The 18,297-nt window shown below is 39.9% G+C and overlaps 1 protein-coding gene across 1 annotated transcript in view; it reads left to right on the top strand.

Moving 5' to 3' along the window:
* F8 (coagulation factor VIII) overlaps positions 1-18,297 on the top strand; it is a 217,867-nt gene that overhangs the window by 30,666 nt on the left and 168,904 nt on the right. Inside the window, exons 2-4 of the mRNA XM_090264419.1 lie at positions 6,704-6,825; positions 9,353-9,475; positions 18,010-18,222. Of these exons, the coding sequence (XP_090120545.1) occupies positions 6,704-6,825; positions 9,353-9,475; positions 18,010-18,222 (458 nt within the window). The remainder of the gene's footprint in view (positions 1-6,703; positions 6,826-9,352; positions 9,476-18,009; positions 18,223-18,297) is intronic.

The following is an 18,297-nucleotide window of genomic DNA, read 5'->3' as shown; positions in this document are numbered from 1 at the left end:
ACCACATAAACAAAATGAAAGACAAATTCCACATGATCATATCAATAGATGCTGAAAAAGCATTTGATAAAGTACAACAACCATATTTGTTGAAAATACTCAGCAAAATAGGAATAGAGGGAGCATACATCAACATAATAAAGGCCATATATGAGAAAACTGAAGCCAACATCATAATCAATGGGCAAAAAATTAAAGCATTCCCCCTGAGGTTAGGAACAAGACAAGGATGCCCACTCTCTCCACTCCTATTCAACATAGTGTTGGAAGTTCTAGCCATAGCAATCAGACAAGTAAAAGGAGTAAAAGTCATCCAAATTGGAAAAGAAGAAGTAAAACTGTCATTATTTGCAGATGACATGAGAGTATAAATAGAAAACCCTAGAGACTCCACAAAAATAACTACTCCACCTAATAAGTGAATTTGGCAAAATAGCAGGGTACAAAGTCAATATTCAGAAATCAAAGGCATTTCTGTACACCAACAATAAAATATCAGAGATATAAACTAGAAAAAATATCCCATTTACTATAGCAACAAGAAAAATACTTAGGAATAAACTTAACCAATGATGTAAAAGACGTGTAATCAGAAAACTACATAACGCTGTAGAAAGAAATTAAGGAAGATGTAAATAAATGGAAGCATATACCATATTCTTGGATGGGAACAATCAACATCATTAAAATGTCCATACTACCCAAAGCAAATTATAGATTCAACGCAATACCTATTAAAATACCAACGACGTATTTCACAGACCTAGAACAAATACTTTAAAAATTTATATGGAACCATAAAAGACCCTGAATAGCCAAAGAAATCTTGAGACAGAAGAACACATTAGGAGGAATCACAGTACCTGACATCAAACTGTAGTAGAAGGCCACTGTAATCAAAACAGTCTGGTACTGGCATAAGAACAGACATATAGATCAGTGGAACAGAATAGAGAGCCCAGAAATAAACCCAGTTCTTGGGTTTATTCAACCCAGAGACTTGTTTAGGAGAAAGAGAATGAAAACTATGAACATTAAAATGAAAACTGTATCACAACAACCAACAACAGAAGCTAGGGAATTAAAGCAGAAGCAAACTTAGTAGGCAACGAGAGTGGAAAAAGAATTATAAGTATGGGGAACATTTTGGGGGGAGGTCAGCTGGGAGGGGTATGGGGGAAGGGAGGGAGATGGTACAGGGATTAAGAAGCATAGTAGGAGGGAGTGGAGTAGAGAGGAAGATGTTGAGAAGAACTATATGCACAACCAATGAGCATGGACTAAGCGGGGGTCAACTGGAGGGTGGGGGGCCACTGGGTGGAGGCGAACAAAGGGAAAAGAAATTGGGACCACTGTAACAGAATAATCAATAAAGCATATTTTAAAAAAGGCAAATACTGTATAATTATAATTATATAAGATACTTAAAGTATTCAAAATCACAGAGACAAAAAGCAGAATGGAGGTTTCAGGAGCTGGGGATTTGGGAGAATGGAGAGTTACTATTTAATGGATAGAGTTACAGTTTTGCAAGCTAAGAAGAGTTAGGAAGATGGTGATGGTTGTACAACAATGTTAATATATTAGTACCACTGAACTGTACACTTAAAATGTTTGATATAGAACATTTTGTGTGTATCTTACCACAGTAAAAAAATTTGAAAATCATTTAAATCCCTGTAGGTCACTGATTTTCCAATTTAACAACTTCCACAACTTTTAGATTCCATTTTCCTTCTTTATCTCAGCATTCTGACTAAAGCGTTTACCAGAAAAAGCAAAATTTCCTATGGCAATGAATGATTCTCTGCTGTGGCTACTCCTGAAATAAACATTGATATTTTTGTTATTTTAGCAAAAGATTGAGAAAGAAGTAAGCAATAAATGCCAGATGCCTTGTCATTGATTTCACATCCTGACAATCCTATGTATGGTGTGGCTTTTGCTACAAGCATACTAATACATACAACAGAAGCTGCCTCTACTTTCTCCCACTTTATCCTTATTGTTGTCATTTGTCACAAGAGTATGTGTCTTTTTTTTTTTAGCAGCAAAGCGAGGCATTTATTCACGAGTCTGCAGAGTCGGGCGCACCCTCAGCCAGGAGAATGTGCGCGCAAAGTAGACAAAGAAAATTGGTTTTATACTAACATGATTAGCTCCCCTCCCTAACACAATTAGCTCCCCCTACCCTCTTCTTCTTCCCCGTTTCTCCATTACTGATTAATCCAGGTTCACAATCTAATGCAATTAACTACTTAACTCAGGGTGTGATTAACTAAGGGTAATCTAGTTATAGATCTATCTCCAATTTATTTATAAAGTTATCTAGCTACATCTTCCCATTTCTCTGTGCTTGGTGACAGCAATCGTCCTCCTTTTGATCCCAGAGATATGTGTGAGGAGCTGCAGAATGTCATTTCCTCGCCCCTTTTCCATGATTCATTTGTTAATTATCTCTTACTGGTTTGAGAGTCACTGGCTTGCTTCTTTATCTCTAACAATTCCCACTGTCTCTTTTGGAAAATTGACTACTCGAACCTCTAATTTGTCCCTTCAAAACTCATGAGGGAGGGTCTCTGGAATCTCTGCCTCATAGCAAGGATTTTCTACAGCCTCCAGGAGGAGAGATTATTCTGTTTGTAAATTACTGGCATCTGTTTAGTTAATGCAGTCTCAATTCATCTCTGAACTAAACCTCTGATGCATGGAATAATACAGCAGCCTAAAGCTGTAAGGACACCTGCCTACCTACCCTTGGGTCTAGAAATCCTCAATAAGAGTGGGGGTGGAGGGGAGGGTGGCCTTCCCTCATGGGGAAGGATTTTGCAGAGTCCAGGTCAGTTGGCTGTCCCTGGACAGCAGCATGCTCAGTTTCCAAGAGCTGGCACTGTTGGACAAACTGGCATCCTTGTCGTATTCTGGGGGCAATAGATTTGGTAATAGGGTTAAAAGACATCATTAAAACCATAACTACTAGATGGCAAAAGGCAGGGGTTAATTTTTCAATGTCCTACATTAGGAAAAGAAATGGCTTCTTTGGAGGAAGGTGTGTAGGGCATGTCACACCTATCCAAAACCCTTTTGCCCACTATACCTAGTTTGGGCCAAGGGGTATATTTTAGGATTTCCCCTCTCAGACCTCTGGGCCCTTTTTGTCCAAGCCATTAGGATAGAAAAGAGAGACCAGTTTTAAAGTGAGCCCACAGACCAACCCATACTTCACCAACCCAACCATTTAGTTCAGTCAAACTGTTGAGTCTCAGGAGGCGGCAATGCAGATGGGCTTCTTAAGTGAGGCCTGTATGTACAGACAATCACTCAGGTAATGTGATCATAGGCTTATGCCCTATGAAAACAGAAAGAACACACATGTTAATTCACACAACACAATTCACAAACCAGTCTCTAAATTTGCAAGACTGTCATATTGGGAAGACATCCAGTTGCAAAACATTTGATATTCTTCTTGCCTGTAAATTAAGCATCTTTGATAATGTCACAGACCTGGTTTAACTTTCAGATGAAAACAAACTTTTAATGAAAACAAACTTTATAGACACAGTTAGCTGCACTAGTTTATAGTCTAACACTGAGCATTGTGATTTTCCTCAAATCATGATTTTTCTCCTTAAGATTACTCTCCTTGTCATTAAAGGGATTGCATTAAGTCCAGTTTTGATTTAGCCTGTTCATTTGTATAAACACAACAAGAGCAGAAATTGATCACATAAATCTTTTAAGTCTGCTTTGCTGGAATTCACACAAAGAACCTTCAGGTTGATCTTCAGTCTGCCCTCTGGGCACAGAAGCTGAGCCACACACCTGCCATCTGTCCTTGCCTGTAAAACCCATGCTTTTTACAAGTCCTTCAAGTTTTCCATTGTGCCTTAAGGCTCCTCCCAGCCATCTATCAGGGAAGCAACCTTCATTCCTTCCCTAGATAGATTGCCATGAACTGCACAACCAACCAGGGTATCAGGCTTTGTCCTCCTTGACTTTCATTAGCCTTGAAAGTCAACTTCCATTCCTCAGGGCTTTCTGGTAACAACCAGAGCATAGGCATGTCTCCTTTCAGGTATGACATCCCAGTCAAAACCTTGGCTGACAAAACCACCATTAGCAACTGGTCTTATTAGTTTTATGCAAAGGAATCTTATGTCACTTCTTACTTGTTTAGAATGCCAAATACTAGAGGGTTCAGGTAGGGAGAAAAATATAAAGGTGTGAAGGAAAATCCTTGTCATTCAAAACTGCATTTCCATGCATTATACCTTCCATTACTAAAACCATACAATTTCTTTTCACAACCTTTATATACTTCTAACAAACCTTTTCATTTACATGCCTGACACTTTCTCTGGTTCCCTTTCTTTCATGTGAAGTTTTAAATTTCCCTGGGAAACCTCAATTTTTTCTTTCAGAGCATAAACAGAGCAATAATTCGAAACACGGATAGCTGGGCCCTCTCTCTCTAGTATGTCCACTGGCCTCCTAGAGAGACGTGCCCTTGGCAGAGACATGTTCACTTGCCCAAGCTGGAGCACTTATCAGCCTGAATGACCCTTCCTGGGTCCTGGGTGGCAAAAGGAATTTTTGCCAACTGGTTTACAGACAACCTTTTCTAGGTCTCATTGGCCAAAAACAAATACAGAGAATTCCAGAGAGTATGTGTCTTACTGACTGATGTTTGGGGTTCTTTCTTCAGTAGTATCACATACCAGGTATATCAACATTTATTTGTGCTGTCCTCCATTTGACATATCTCCTGCTTTTCAAAAGCCCTTGAGGTTCAACAAGACATCGGAAATAACACCCACTCCACATCTAATTATATATCTTTAAAGTCTCCCTTTCTTCATATTTATTTCTAGTATGTGTTTTGTGATGGTATAGTGGATGTAGTAGCATATGGTTTACAAGTGAATGGATATACATCTGTGGGGACAATGAGTGCTCACCTTTTTTTTGACTGATCAAGATTTGGAGACCAGGATCTTCACATGAAAGCTAGGCAGGAGCCTTTTCTTTCTCTACATGAATATTCATGTGTCCATGCCTCGTGTCTCTACTCCCCTAACTTGTTGAAACAATATCAATTGGCAAAATCTGGTGAGAGATAAGAGTTAGATATCCAGAAGCATAAGCTGGGAAGAGAGGCTTTCTATGGCATATAGAAAACTGCAGCACCTGATACAGGAGACTAATGAACAACACAAACAAATGCACAAAACTGAACAAGGAACAGAGTAACAGTTATCAGGAGGGGAGGGGAAAGTAGGGAAGGGGGTAAGTAAGGGAAGGGTTTAGTAAAGGAACTAATATAAATAACCCATGAACATGGACAATGGGGTGAGGATTGACTGTGGGAGAGGGGGTGGGCTGGGTGAGGGGGGAACAATGGGGAAAAAAATGGGACAACTGTAATTGAAAAACAATAAAAATAAAATAAATAAATAAAGAGAAAACTGCAGAACTACTCCATGGTATAAATCCTAGGTACAAGTCTAGAGACACCATTTACTAGCCTGGCAAATTACTTAATCTCACTGAGTCCTCGATAATAATAATAATGATAATAATTATTATTATTATTGTTACTTGGTAATACTGTTGGAAGAATGAAAATAAATGATTGTACAAAATAATTAGCATATGAAAACCAGTAAGTGGAAATAGTCACCTTCAACCACTCTACCAATTCACCCAGGCCTTCTTCACTAGGATTCACATTGTTCCTTTTGATTACTCAACCTGAACTAGGCCCCCCAAAACAACAGCCTAACTTGTCAGGTAGGGAGAGAGTAAAAGGTTGGGAACCAGATTTCACCTTAAAGAGTTTTAATAACTAATGCATGGGATAACATTTTGGAAACATTTATATAATTAATTATAAAATTTCTGATTTAGTAGCCAGTCCACAAATAAATGGATAATTGGGAGCACCTGACTGGAGACAAGAATGAGAATTAATGGAGGATTGACTCTAAATTAAAGCTTCTGGCACCTGTAGGTCTCAATTATACACAGTCTTCATTGGCAGGTAGTTTTCTCTGTGGTATTATTTGTGGTGTTCTTAAGAAGGGAAGTATAATTTTAGGTACGCACTAATAAGATTTGAATACAAGGTACTGAAATAAAAGTTATAGTCTGTTTTAGAGAGGAAGTTGAAGGATGCTATAGTTATTGTTTTGGCAAAGGATTTTTTTGGCTGATTCAGTGTATGGCTATCAATTTTATGATTTATCTTATCATATGGCACCTAATGTATCAGATGACTTTTGAAAACAGTGTTTTGGTTTGATAGATATTAGGGATTTTATTGGTCCAGGCTACCATAAAAAATGCCATAGACTGGGTGGCTTATAAAGAACAGACATTTATTTCTCACAGTTCTGGAGTCTGAAAGTCCAAGATAAAGGTGGTGATTTGGTGTCCTGGTTCATAGATGGTCATATTTTTACTATTAACTTCACATGGTGAAAGAGGTGAGTGATCTGTCTACAGTCTCTCTTATAAAGGCACTAATCTCATTCGTGAGTGCTCTGCACACATTCAGTCTATAGCAAGGATTTGTATACAACTTCCAATTTGCTTTTAACAGTCAAGGAGAATGGGATGGAAGCATTACTTCCAGCTACCTGTCCAAGTGGGTTCAAGGAAGGTCTCCTAAAATGACCTACTTTTTCCTTTCTTCACACAGGTTTCCTCCTGGAGTGCCAAAATCTTTTCCACTCAGCACCTCAGTCGTGTACAAAAAGACTGTCTTTGTAGAGTTCACAGATCACCTTTTCAACATTGCCAAGCCCAGGCCACCATGGATGGGTAATGAAAATAATATTGACTCTTTATTATGAAACTGGGTATCTTATTTCCTAGAGAGGATTTCTCAGTTTGGGGGCTGCAGTTGAAGAGAACAGCTGCCAAAGAAAATGTTCTTCCCTACTACCACCTCTCAGGGAAATACACTGGCTGAATGTTCTCGACCTTTTTGCTGGACCCTCCTCCTCTGCTTATTCTCTATATTTTAGACTGCCCTGGATGTTGGGCCTGAGTTTGTTTTATTTTATCTCTACCTTCAGTCCCTAGATTATCTTGTCCAGTCTCATAGCTTTAAAATATCATCTCTACACTAATAACTTTCAAGCTTATATCTTCAGTTCAGATTGCTTGCTTGATACCTTCATTTAGATGTTGAATAAGCATGTAACAAGATGTTAAGATGAGACATTTTCTACCTTAGAATTATTGCTTAAAATTATAAGTGACAAGCATCCCCAAATTCTAAAGAGAGATATCAGCCCATCTATTCAGGACTTGTTCATTCAGAAAGTGGTCCAAAATTGGTTCTGCAACCCTCTTTGCCCATCATGCACCACCAGCCTATATATAAAAAAGCTAGGAACTTATAAAAGAGTTTAGATCTGATAATTTCTCTGGAAAGCATTTTTCATGCTTTGTATGTCCCCTACCCCATGAGGGGAGGGAGGCCTCCCTCTCATATTAAGCTATAGTGAGAGAAGCTTCAGTGATAAAATTACTTAGAAGTCTTGGAATAGGACCTCTGGAGTTGAGGAGGCACTGACTAGTGCCTGGTTTTTATTTGGAAAAACTCTCAAGGCCAGAGGCTTGAGGGAACTTTCTGTTGTGGCATAATAAGGAGAGTGGGCTATAGCAGAAGCTAACAGTACTTCCACTATTAGATGTGAAGCCAGGAAGGTCACAGGACAAGACTTGTGTCAAGAAGACCCCATCTGAGAGGTCTTCCTTCCAGGGCTAGGTGACCCCAACAGAAAAGTTATACAGTGTGATTGTACTGCCAGAAACAGAAGCTGAGAGGAGAGATACAAGTGATAGGTGCAGAGGATATATCTCATGCTGGGAAATGGTAGAGTGGGGTATACAATGTATTTGAAGGGAGAGAATCTCCAAAGAACTCATGTAAGTTCCTTAAGAAAGAGCCAGAATTTTGGTATGTGCCACAACTAGGGGGTACCAAAGCCACTTTACCACTGCTCCTTCTAGGAAAGATTTGTTGCCATGCCTCTTTTTTCACCCCTGTCCTTTTTACCACTAGGTCCAACCTTAGAGGGTCCAGAGGCAGTAAGGTGGGTAGGGGAGAAGGATTAGGAGATGAAGGTAAAAAACCAGTGAAACTACCAACCAAACAACCTTTTTCCCATTAAGGTTTCTGTGCCTGTCACAACTTAGCTGGAGAAGGGAGGAACCCTTAAACTGCAGGGGAGATCAAAAGTTTAATATTAGACTGGACTCAACTTATTAGTACCTAAAAATTATACTGTTGATATGTAAAGGTTACTGTAAAAAAATGAAGATTGTTCAAAGTGCAAGAAAGGGAAATTCCACCTAACGCAGTTAAAAACTGAAAAATAAAGCTATTTCATGTTTTCATTCCCACTGAATCCAGTTCATTCAATAAACCATTTGTAGGTATCTTACACTTAATATGTATATAAGTGAGAAGTCTTGATTTTTCTCTTAATTTTCTGTGTCATAGCCTGACTACCAGTTGCACAAACCAAAATCACAGGAGCCACCCCTGGATCCTCTCTCTTTTTTTCTATCTCTAACATCCAATCCATCAGCAAGTCTTGTTGACTCTTCCTCCAAAACAAGTCCTAAGTCTGCTTACTTCTTATAAATTCCAAATTCATCCAAACTCCTATGAAGTCCTACATGTTATGTTCCCTGCTTACCTCTCTGTATACCCTTATTTTCTATTACTCCCCTGCCCATTCACTTTGTTTCAACAACATGCATTGAATTATGCCAAGCTTATTCCTGTCTCAGGACTTCTGCACTTATTTTATCTGTGTTGAATGCTCTTGCTTTTTTTTTTTTTTCATTAGTTATAGCGCTGCTAAAATGCTGCCTCCTCAGAGAGGCCCTTCCTGACCACTATACTTAAAGTATCTTCCACCTCCTGCCTCATCATTTTCTAGCACATCACCATATTTTCTAGTATTTGTAACAACCTGAAACTTTCTTGTTTATTTTTTTATATGCTTAATGTTGCTTAAATGTGATCTCTATGATGCATCTTGTTCATTACTGCATCTCCACGGCCTAGGACAGTTTCTAGAATATAGCAGGAACTCAACTAGTATTAGTTAAATTAATGAATGCATTGAATGAATTGCCAGAACTCTGTCCTCAGAACAATCATGAGGTTGAACTGATGATAGCAGTTTCTACATTCATTCAACTACTTCATATCAGTAATCACAGGGGCATGCTTCTCTACTGTGATTTTGACCATAACTTTCATAACAATAGGTTTTTTGGAGTGACACCATCCAAGTGACCTTTGGGGAACATCTCATTCTTGCAGGTCTGCTGGGTCCAACCATCCAGGCTGAGGTTTATGACACAGTGCTCATTACACTTAAAAACATGGCTTCTCATGCTGTCAGTCTTCATGCTGTTGGTGTATCCTACTGGAAAGCTTCCGAAGGTGAGTCAAATGTCCTCCTATTGTCCTGTCATCTAGGGATAGAAGAGTATTGAGTATAAGGTCATAAAGCTAGTGAATAGTAAAGTTAGGGTTCAAACCTAGGCCCATTTTATAAAGTTAAGAATATTGTCATTTTAGTCTAATCCCCAAAGTTTTGATTTGGTCTCCTGTTCTCCCATAGGGAGCCAGGCCACAGATCCTAAAATTCCCACTTCATTTGCCTTCCTATGCCCAGAAAACTTCCTACAGAGGGTTCAAGACTCATGGTATGAAGCTGAAACAGAATTCTCCTTTTTCTTCCTTAGATTCTAACTTTTCAGATATTCCCTCTCCTTCCCTTCCCCCCAATTTCTAAATATGGATGCCACAATGTGATAAGAGCCAACTAGCAGAAGCACAAGCTGACCTTGGTAAAACTAACAACCTGTTTGGCCACAGTCCCCACTTCAACTATCTTCTCCTTAAACCTCACAGTCCAGGAAGAGTGAAGAGGGTGCCTCAATTGACTATGATATTGTCCAGATAGATTATAACATATAGATCAAGAAGATTCCAGGAAATCATTAATAAATTATTGGAGCACATGCCCTATGCTGTACAGCCTAACTATGCTCTACATGTTGACCGATTTCTCCTTCTGAAATTGGAAGGTCTTAATTGTCTGGGTTGCACACATGAGGCCAGGGTTGACCTGGATTGGGGGAAGGAGATGGGATGGGGCAGGTGATATAGAGGAAAAGTCATCCCAGATTCTGGCTAGAGCCTGACTGGCAATTTCCATGAGGCTGATCCACTTGGGAGCTTCTAGAACAAATCTAGGGGCATTTTAGAGAGGCCAGGGTTCTTAGAATTTTGCAGCTGGGGACTGAGCATAGAAATGACTCTTTTGTACCCCAAGCCAGTTGAGGTCTTGGAAAATGGATTATTTAATTTCTCACAGGGGCATCTATAGTGGTTCTGCCCAGGAACAACACACTGAGATGATGGCCTAATGCCCATGTGATTTATGGTCCTATCACAAGCCTTTATATTTTTATGTTATGATCCACAAGCTTTTGGCCTTCTTATACTAGTCTGGGGGTCCCAGATTGTTAAGTAAATCTGCGATGGTGTTGAATATTATTTTATATGTTTGTTGACCTTTCTGATATCCTTTGGTAAAGTGTCTGATCAGACACTGTTTTAAGTGTTTGTCCTCTTGAAAACAAATGAGTTGTTTATCATTTTCTTATTGATTTGTAGAGGTACTTTATATATTCTAACTATAAATTCAATGACAGATATAAATATTTGCCTATCTTCCTCTAGTCTGGGGTTGAATTTTCACTCTCAAAAAGTTTTTTGGTAAACAGAAGTTCTTTAAGTTAATGAAGCATGGAAGTTCAACAGTTAATGAAACACAAAAATTTATCACATTTACCTTTTATTTTAGAGCTTTGTGTCCTGTTTAGGACATTTGCCTATCCCAAAGTCATGAAGAGTTTCTTCTATGCTTTCCTCTATAAGTTTTATTATTTTACCCTTCACAGTTAGGTCTGTGATTCACCTCGAATTAAATTTTATGTATGGCTACCTTATAGCATTTTTTAAAAATGTACTTAATATTTATTTTAAAAAATAGTTTTAAAACTATTTTTTAAATTTCTATTTTCTAGAAGATTTACTCTAATATGTAGTTGTTTCTATTTATCTTGCTTAAGAATCACAGTGCTTCTTGAATTTTTCATCATTTTTGAAAATTTTTTAACAATTATCTGATCAAAGATTACTTCTGTGCCATTCTTTATGTACTCTTCTTGAACTTCAAACTCACAATCAACCTTTACATTGACTCTCATATGTCTTATGTGCTCTTTCCTATTTTCCATCCTTTTATTTTTCCCTGCTTCAGTCTATCTTCTGTTCACAAACTCTGCCTTCAGTTGTATTCACTCTGATGTCAAACCAATCTATTTCAGTTATTATATTTTTCAGCTCAAAGATATCCATTTGATGTCAAAGTCACTATCTATCTTTTAATTTATTGAGTTTTAAGTATAGTTCTTTTTTAATATGCTTTATTGATTATGCTGTTACAGTTGTCTGAATTTATTTTCCCTTTGTTCCCCTCCACCCAGTGAACCCCCTCCCTCCAGTTGCCCCCCCGTTAGTCCATGCCCATTCTTTGTGCATATAGTTCTTCTCAACATCTTACTGTCTACTCCACTCCCTCCTACTATGCTTCTTAATTCCTGTACCATCTCCCTCCCTTCCTCCCCTTACCCCTCTCTGCTGACCTCCCCCCAAAATGTTCCCCATACCTATAATTCTTTTTCCACTCTCATTGCCTACTTAGTTTGCCTTTGTTTCAGTTCCCTAGCTTCTGCTGTTGATTGTTGTGATACAGTTTTCATTTTAATGTTCATAGTTTCAATCCTCTTTCTCCTAAACAAGTCCCTTTAACATTTCATATAATAGTGGTTTGGATCTGATGAACTCCTTCAATTTTACTTTGTCCTGGAAGCCCTTTCTCTGCCCTTCTGTTCTGAATGACAGCTTCACTGGATAGAGTAATCATGGTTGTAGGTTTTTGCTTTTCATTACTTTGAATATTTCTTGCCAGTCCCTTCTTGTCTGCAGAGATTCTTCTGAGAAATCAGCTGATAGTCTTATGGGGACCCCTTTATACGTAATTCTCTTCTCTCTTGCTGATTTTAAGATTATCTCATTATCCTTAATTTTTGACATTTTGATTATAATGTGTCTTGGTGTGGTTCTCCCTGGGTCCAGTATTTTTGGAACTCTCTGTGCTTCCTGGACCTGTAAGTCTATTTCCTTCTCCAAGTTAGGAAAGTTCTGCTTCATTATTTTTTCACATAATTTTTCCATTTCTAATTCTTCTTCTTCACCTTCTGGCAACTCTATGATTAGGATGTTGGCCCGCTTATAGCTGTCCCATAGGTTTCTGAGCCTCTCCTCCTTTTCCTCACTTTTCATTTCTTCTTTCTGCACTGGTTGAATGTTTGTTCCTTCCCTGTGTTCCAATTTGTTGATTTGATCCCTGGTTTTCTTCCCCTCACCACTAGTTTAGTATGTGTTTTTGTTCATTTCAGCAGGACTAGCCTTCATTCCTTCCACATCTTGTTTAAGATCTGCTGTTAGGTCTGCAAGCATTTCTATAACCAAAGCTCTGAAGTGTGCCTCAGAAAGATTTCCTATCTGCTGCTTCATTAGATTAGATATTTGCAGTCTGGTCAGCTGTGTCACCGGGATCTCTATCATGATTTGTGCCATCCTGAAAGTTTTGTGTTTACCTTTGCTTCCTGTGCAGGGTTGTCACACCTCCTACGTTACAGGGGGAGGAGCCCCGTGCACTCGTCACAACCAGGCAACCCTTCTTACTACGCTGTGGCATTTTCTGTGGGGACAGGGGTCCAAGATGAATTCCTGCCGTTCACTCTCCACTGAGAGACCTGGAGCCTCATCCTCTGTCCTCACCCCCTCCGGGCCTCACAGTCCAAGGCAATGGGGGTCTGCCTTCCCTGGTGTTGGAATCGCAAGCTGATGGGTCTGGTCTGCAGCCGGGGGTGCTCCTCAGGCCCTTCTTGCCTCCCCTTAAATATGGATGTTTGTGATTACTGCAGTCCCGCTGCCATCACCACTGCTGCTGCTACTAGCACAGCTTGACCTCTCTGCCCCAGCTTCACCCCTCCTACCCGTCTGGACGAGCACCACTTATTTTTAACTTGATACATTGGACCCCCATTTATTTTCTGGAACTTCTGGTTATTTCTGGTTTTGCGGTAGTTGTATTTCTTCTTAGGTGTGGAGGGAGATGGAGTGTGTCAGTCTAGGCCTCCGTCTTGGCCAGAAGTGTCCCTCAAAGCATCTTTAAATAGCTTTATTGAGGTACATATTAAATACCACAAAATTTACCCATTTAAAGTAGCTTGATGACTTTTAGTAAATTTAGACAGTTGTGTAGTCATCAGTACAAGCCAGCTTTAGCACACTTTTGGTGCTTCAGGAAGTTCTCTCCTTACTCGAAAAATCCTAAAACCCTAATTCAAAAGAACTTATACACCCCTATGTTCATAGCAGCACTGTTAACAATAGCTAAGTGCTGGAAATAGCCTAAGTGCCCATCTGTAGATGAGTGGATCCAAAAACTGTGGTACATTTACACAATGGAATAATATGTAGCAGAGAGAAAGAAGGAACTCCTGCCATTTGCGACAATATGAATGGAACTAGAGAGAATTATGCTTAGTGAAATAAGCCAGACAAAGAAAGAAAAATACCATATGATATCACCTAATACAGGAAACTAAAGAACAACACAAACAAACAAACTAAATAGGACAAAGAGTAGAATAGTAGTCAATAGGGGGGAGGGGAGAGGGAGAGAAAGGGGATAAGTAAGGGAAGGATCTAGTCAAGGAACGTGTATAAATGACTCATGCACATGGACAATGGGGAGGGATATGATTGCAGGAGAAGGGGTGGGCTGGGTGGGGGCGAGCAATGGGGGAAAAATGGGACAACTGTAATTGAAAAACCAAAAAATAAAAGAAAAAAGAAAAAAAAAGAAGTTCTCTCTTTGCAGTTCAAGCCCCGCTCCTGCTCCCAGTTCCAGGCAACCACTGATAGTCTCTGTATCTCTATGGCTTTGCAAACCTGTTGTTTTTTTTCTCCCAAGCCAACTCTGATAAAGTGTGTTACTGTTCAGAAAATAGTCACCCCCTACCCCAGAGTAGGAGGAGTATATTTCCCCACTATATTGATGTTGGGCTTAGTATATGACTTGCTTTGGCTAATAGAATCTAACAACACATGATTTAAGTCAAGATAGTTTGAATGAAGTGTCTGTAAAAGGGGCCAGAGCTGCAAAACTTTGAGGGAGGTCTAAAAGGCAGCATGAGGACATACAACTCAAGAAAGATCAATACAGAGCTGCTGAGTAGAGATCAGGCAAAGGGTAAGTAGCTGAAGGCATCAGAGAGTGGGGTGGAGTAGCCCCTGAAGCACAGCATTTGGATTGTGTTGGAATAGTTGTCCCCTGAGGTCACTAAGCTGTGGCCCTCCAAGACTGAGACCAACAAAAATCTTTGGCATGTGGACTCATAATGTGTTGTAACTTCCACTGGACACAGGAATTTGGAATATCTGAGCAGACTAGCATTCAGGGGCCTAGGCTAGGCTAGGGGCAAGCCTGGCCCACCAGCTGCAGGGGGTTAAATAGAGTTATCTAGGACAGACAGTGCAGCAGAGGCTAGGGAGAGGGAGGATGCAGACCGAAGGGCATAAACATCAGAGGACACAAAAGGATTAGGACTGAAGGTGGAAACCAAAGAGATTCGCAGAGCCCCTAACCACAAGGTCTTTGTATAAAGTACCTAACAGTCTTGGTTACTGAAAGTACATTGCTTGCTGAGACACCTGTCAACTTCAAAACACAATGGTTGCTCATTTTCACAATGCCCTGGTGTGGTGGTTTTAAAACATGGTAGCCGGTACCTTGACACACCTCCCATTGAAAGTGGGAATCTGTACTCTTCCCCTTTAGTTTGCAGTGGGCTTATAACTGCTTTGACCAATAGTGTATGGCAGAAGTGATGCCATGTGACTTCTGAGGCTGAGTCATAAAAGAACATGCTTCTTCTAACTTGTCTGGGAACATTCACTCTTGGAGTCCAGAGATGCCATGTAAGAAGCCTGAGTTCCCAAGGTCTGTATATCATGAGAGACCTCAAGTCAAATAGAAAGTCCATGTGTAGATGTTCTCGTCTACAGTCCCAGCTGAATCCAGTTTTCAAGTTGTTCCAGCTGAGTTACTAGATATGTGAGTGAAAAAAGCCTCCAAATGATTCCATCCCTTAGCTATTTGAGTTATGCCAGGTGATGCTGTGGACATCATGGAACAGAGAAGCCATCTTGCCTGTGCCCTGTTTACATTTGTTTTCATTTTTATTGTTGTTATATTACAGTTGTCACATATTTCCCCCATTGCATGTCTGAATTCTTGACCCACAGAATCAGTAAGCACAATAAAATAGTGGCTGATTTACACCACTGCATTTGGAATGGTTATTCAGTTTTATCAACAGAAAGTACTATGATTTCCTACTCAGCTTTTCTCTTTTCATTGTGTATGTCAAACCCAAAATCACATGAGAAAGCTTTGACTGGGTCAAAGGATAACTATAAAATGACTTCCTTTCAGAAAGTGAATATCTGTTTTCTCAGTACACTCCTTAGATTATCTTCCATGCAAAAGGTACATTGGAAGCAAACAGGCAGACTCCCTGAACTCTCAAATGTGTCAACAATGTTTTTCCTTGTATAATAGAAGATGAAAATTACATAAAATACATTCTGCTTAGAATATTTGCGGGTGGCTGATGTATAAGTTCAGAAAAGACTGATGAAGGCAGAAATCTTCCAAAGGAAATACACATTAGTAGATATGTAAACTTTAAGGGCTGTGCACAATGCTTTTTCCAAAGCATCACTTATTCCCCTTGGTCTTCACAATCAACTTTGTCTTCATTAAAGGAAAGACCTTGTTATTAGCACCTTGCACAGCCCTTGAAATTCCAAGTTCAAGCCTTCAACATTTTGAGTATCACCTCCTATTTTTTCAGCTCTCATTCTCTCATTGCCCACTCTAACAACTCTTAATTCTCATTGAGAGCTACCATCCACCGATCCTACAATTTTTTCACCATCTACTTTGCCCCTTAGTTCTTCATTTCCCTCCTTGCCCAGTTTAGATACCCTGGTTCATCACAACCATGGTGCCCTTGCATGCATTCTCAAGTTCCTGGCCTCCTTGATCTCCATTCTGTTCACTTGGCTAGACCTCTACCCTGTCTAAATCTGTTCTCCACCTATTCTGCTAGCCATCAAGTGAATGGCCATAGCTGAAATAAAAATCACAGAACCAAATGGAGTTGTATCACTAAGTTCATAGTACTTTACCTCAGGTGGTTCCTCAGCACTGCCTAGCCATCCTAATGCTACATTTCTCCCAATCCATTCCCTCTTCCCAAGAAAGCTATAGTGTTTCACACGATCTAGGCCTCTCATCAAATCTCTTATAACCCCCTCCCTATCTTAGTATTAAGAAAAAGGGCATTTTTTCTTAATTAAATATTTCAAACAAAGAAAAATATAGGAAATAATATTGCAAACAAACATGTACCCATCACCGCACTCTGCCAAAACTTGACATTTGCCCATTTTTGCTTAATTTAAACATTATAGATATAGTTGAAGCCCCTTCTGTACCCCTCCATGATCCCCTCCCTCCCTATCTAACCATAGCCACTATCCAGAACTTGATAGTGACTCATGATCACACAGACAGCTGAACCACACACTTCAACTCCAGGTGCCAACTAGGTTTTTCTAAATGTCCACCAAGCTTTTCCAAGCACAGGTGTTGGTCTGCTGTTTCTTCTTGATGAAACCAGTTGTCCCTAGTGCCCACTGGAGGGGGTCTCCCTATACCCCAGAGAATCTGACTTTATAGTGGGGACCACCTACCTGGACTTTGGGGGTGGCCTTTGGCTACTGAGAGTTTGTAGTAAAAATATTGGCGAAACAGGAGCAGTACAGGGGTCGCTTACACTGCTCTGTTGGAGAAGGTGTATAAATGTTGTGGGATAAGATGGGATATAAATGAAAAGTACCCTAAACACTTTCTCTTCTCTGGAACTTCAGAGACCATCACAAAGCTATGGTTAGTTACTAGAAAAATGTTTCAATAGATGCAATAGAAGACCTAGATAAATTACACTTCATTAACAATGAACACATCTGGTACTCAGTTGAGAATAGAGGTAGTAGGCTAATACAGGGATCAAATTTAATATGACTAAAGACAGAACAGCCAGAAAATATCTCCCCTTATGTGATCTTCCCCTCTAGAGGGAACCAAGATAAAAAGCATTTAAAATTTTTTCTGTGTCTTCTCCTTCCCTGATCCTCACCAGTGCTTATTAAGGAGTCTGGGGCAAAGTACATACTCAATCTGTGTCTGTTGAGTTGAATTGATTTCAATTAGGTTAAAATATGCAATAATAAAAGCAATTAGTTGGTTAGAGTGTGGAGATCTCATTGAGAAACAATCACTTACGTTTGCATTAGTGGTCTAGAACTCCCCTGAAACATATGAGGCTTCTCCCCATTTATAGCTGCTGCTTGTTAGTCTTCCAAATTAAGTTGCAGAAAAGATGTTTCTTGTGTAGAATCTACTGGTGACAATAAAGTTGATATGTTTCCCTGAGTGGACAATGGGCATCGTCGTCGGCAGCCGTCCGTCTCGAGAGACGATGGTGTAGCTTCTTAAGAGTCTATCTGCACCGCCGAGAATGGCTGTGCAGTCCGACTCGGGAGTGACACGGTATCTGTCTCCTCCCGTGTTGAATCGACATCTTGTGATGACGCTGAAGCTACAGAGCCTGGGCAGGGTGATATGGAGGGTCTGCTGTTGCCCATGCAGCAGACCACAATGGGCATAAAAAGGACAATTTTATGCATTCTTGCTTTAGGTGCTGAATATGAGGATCAGACCTTCCAAAGGGAGAAAGAAGATGATAAAGTCATTCCTGGTGGAAGTCAAACCTATGTCTGGCAGGTCCTGAAAGAGAATGGTCCAATGGCCTCAGACCCACCATGTCTCACCTACTCCTATTTTTCTCATGTAGACCTGGTGAAAGACCTGAATTCAGGCCTCATTGGAACCCTGCTGGTTTGTAGAGAAGGTAAGTGTAAGTAAAGTAAGAATGAGAGGAAATAAGGAGGGAAGTACAAACACTTGGGACTATTCATAAAAGATA

Source organism: Furipterus horrens, unplaced genomic scaffold, assembly GCF_987537825.1.
Source record: "Furipterus horrens unplaced genomic scaffold, mFurHor1.1.pri manual_scaffold_17, whole genome shotgun sequence".
NCBI lineage: Eukaryota > Metazoa > Chordata > Mammalia > Chiroptera > Furipteridae > Furipterus > Furipterus horrens.
The sequence above is the reverse complement of the archived record's forward strand: the minus strand, read 5'-3'. Positions and strand labels throughout refer to the sequence as shown.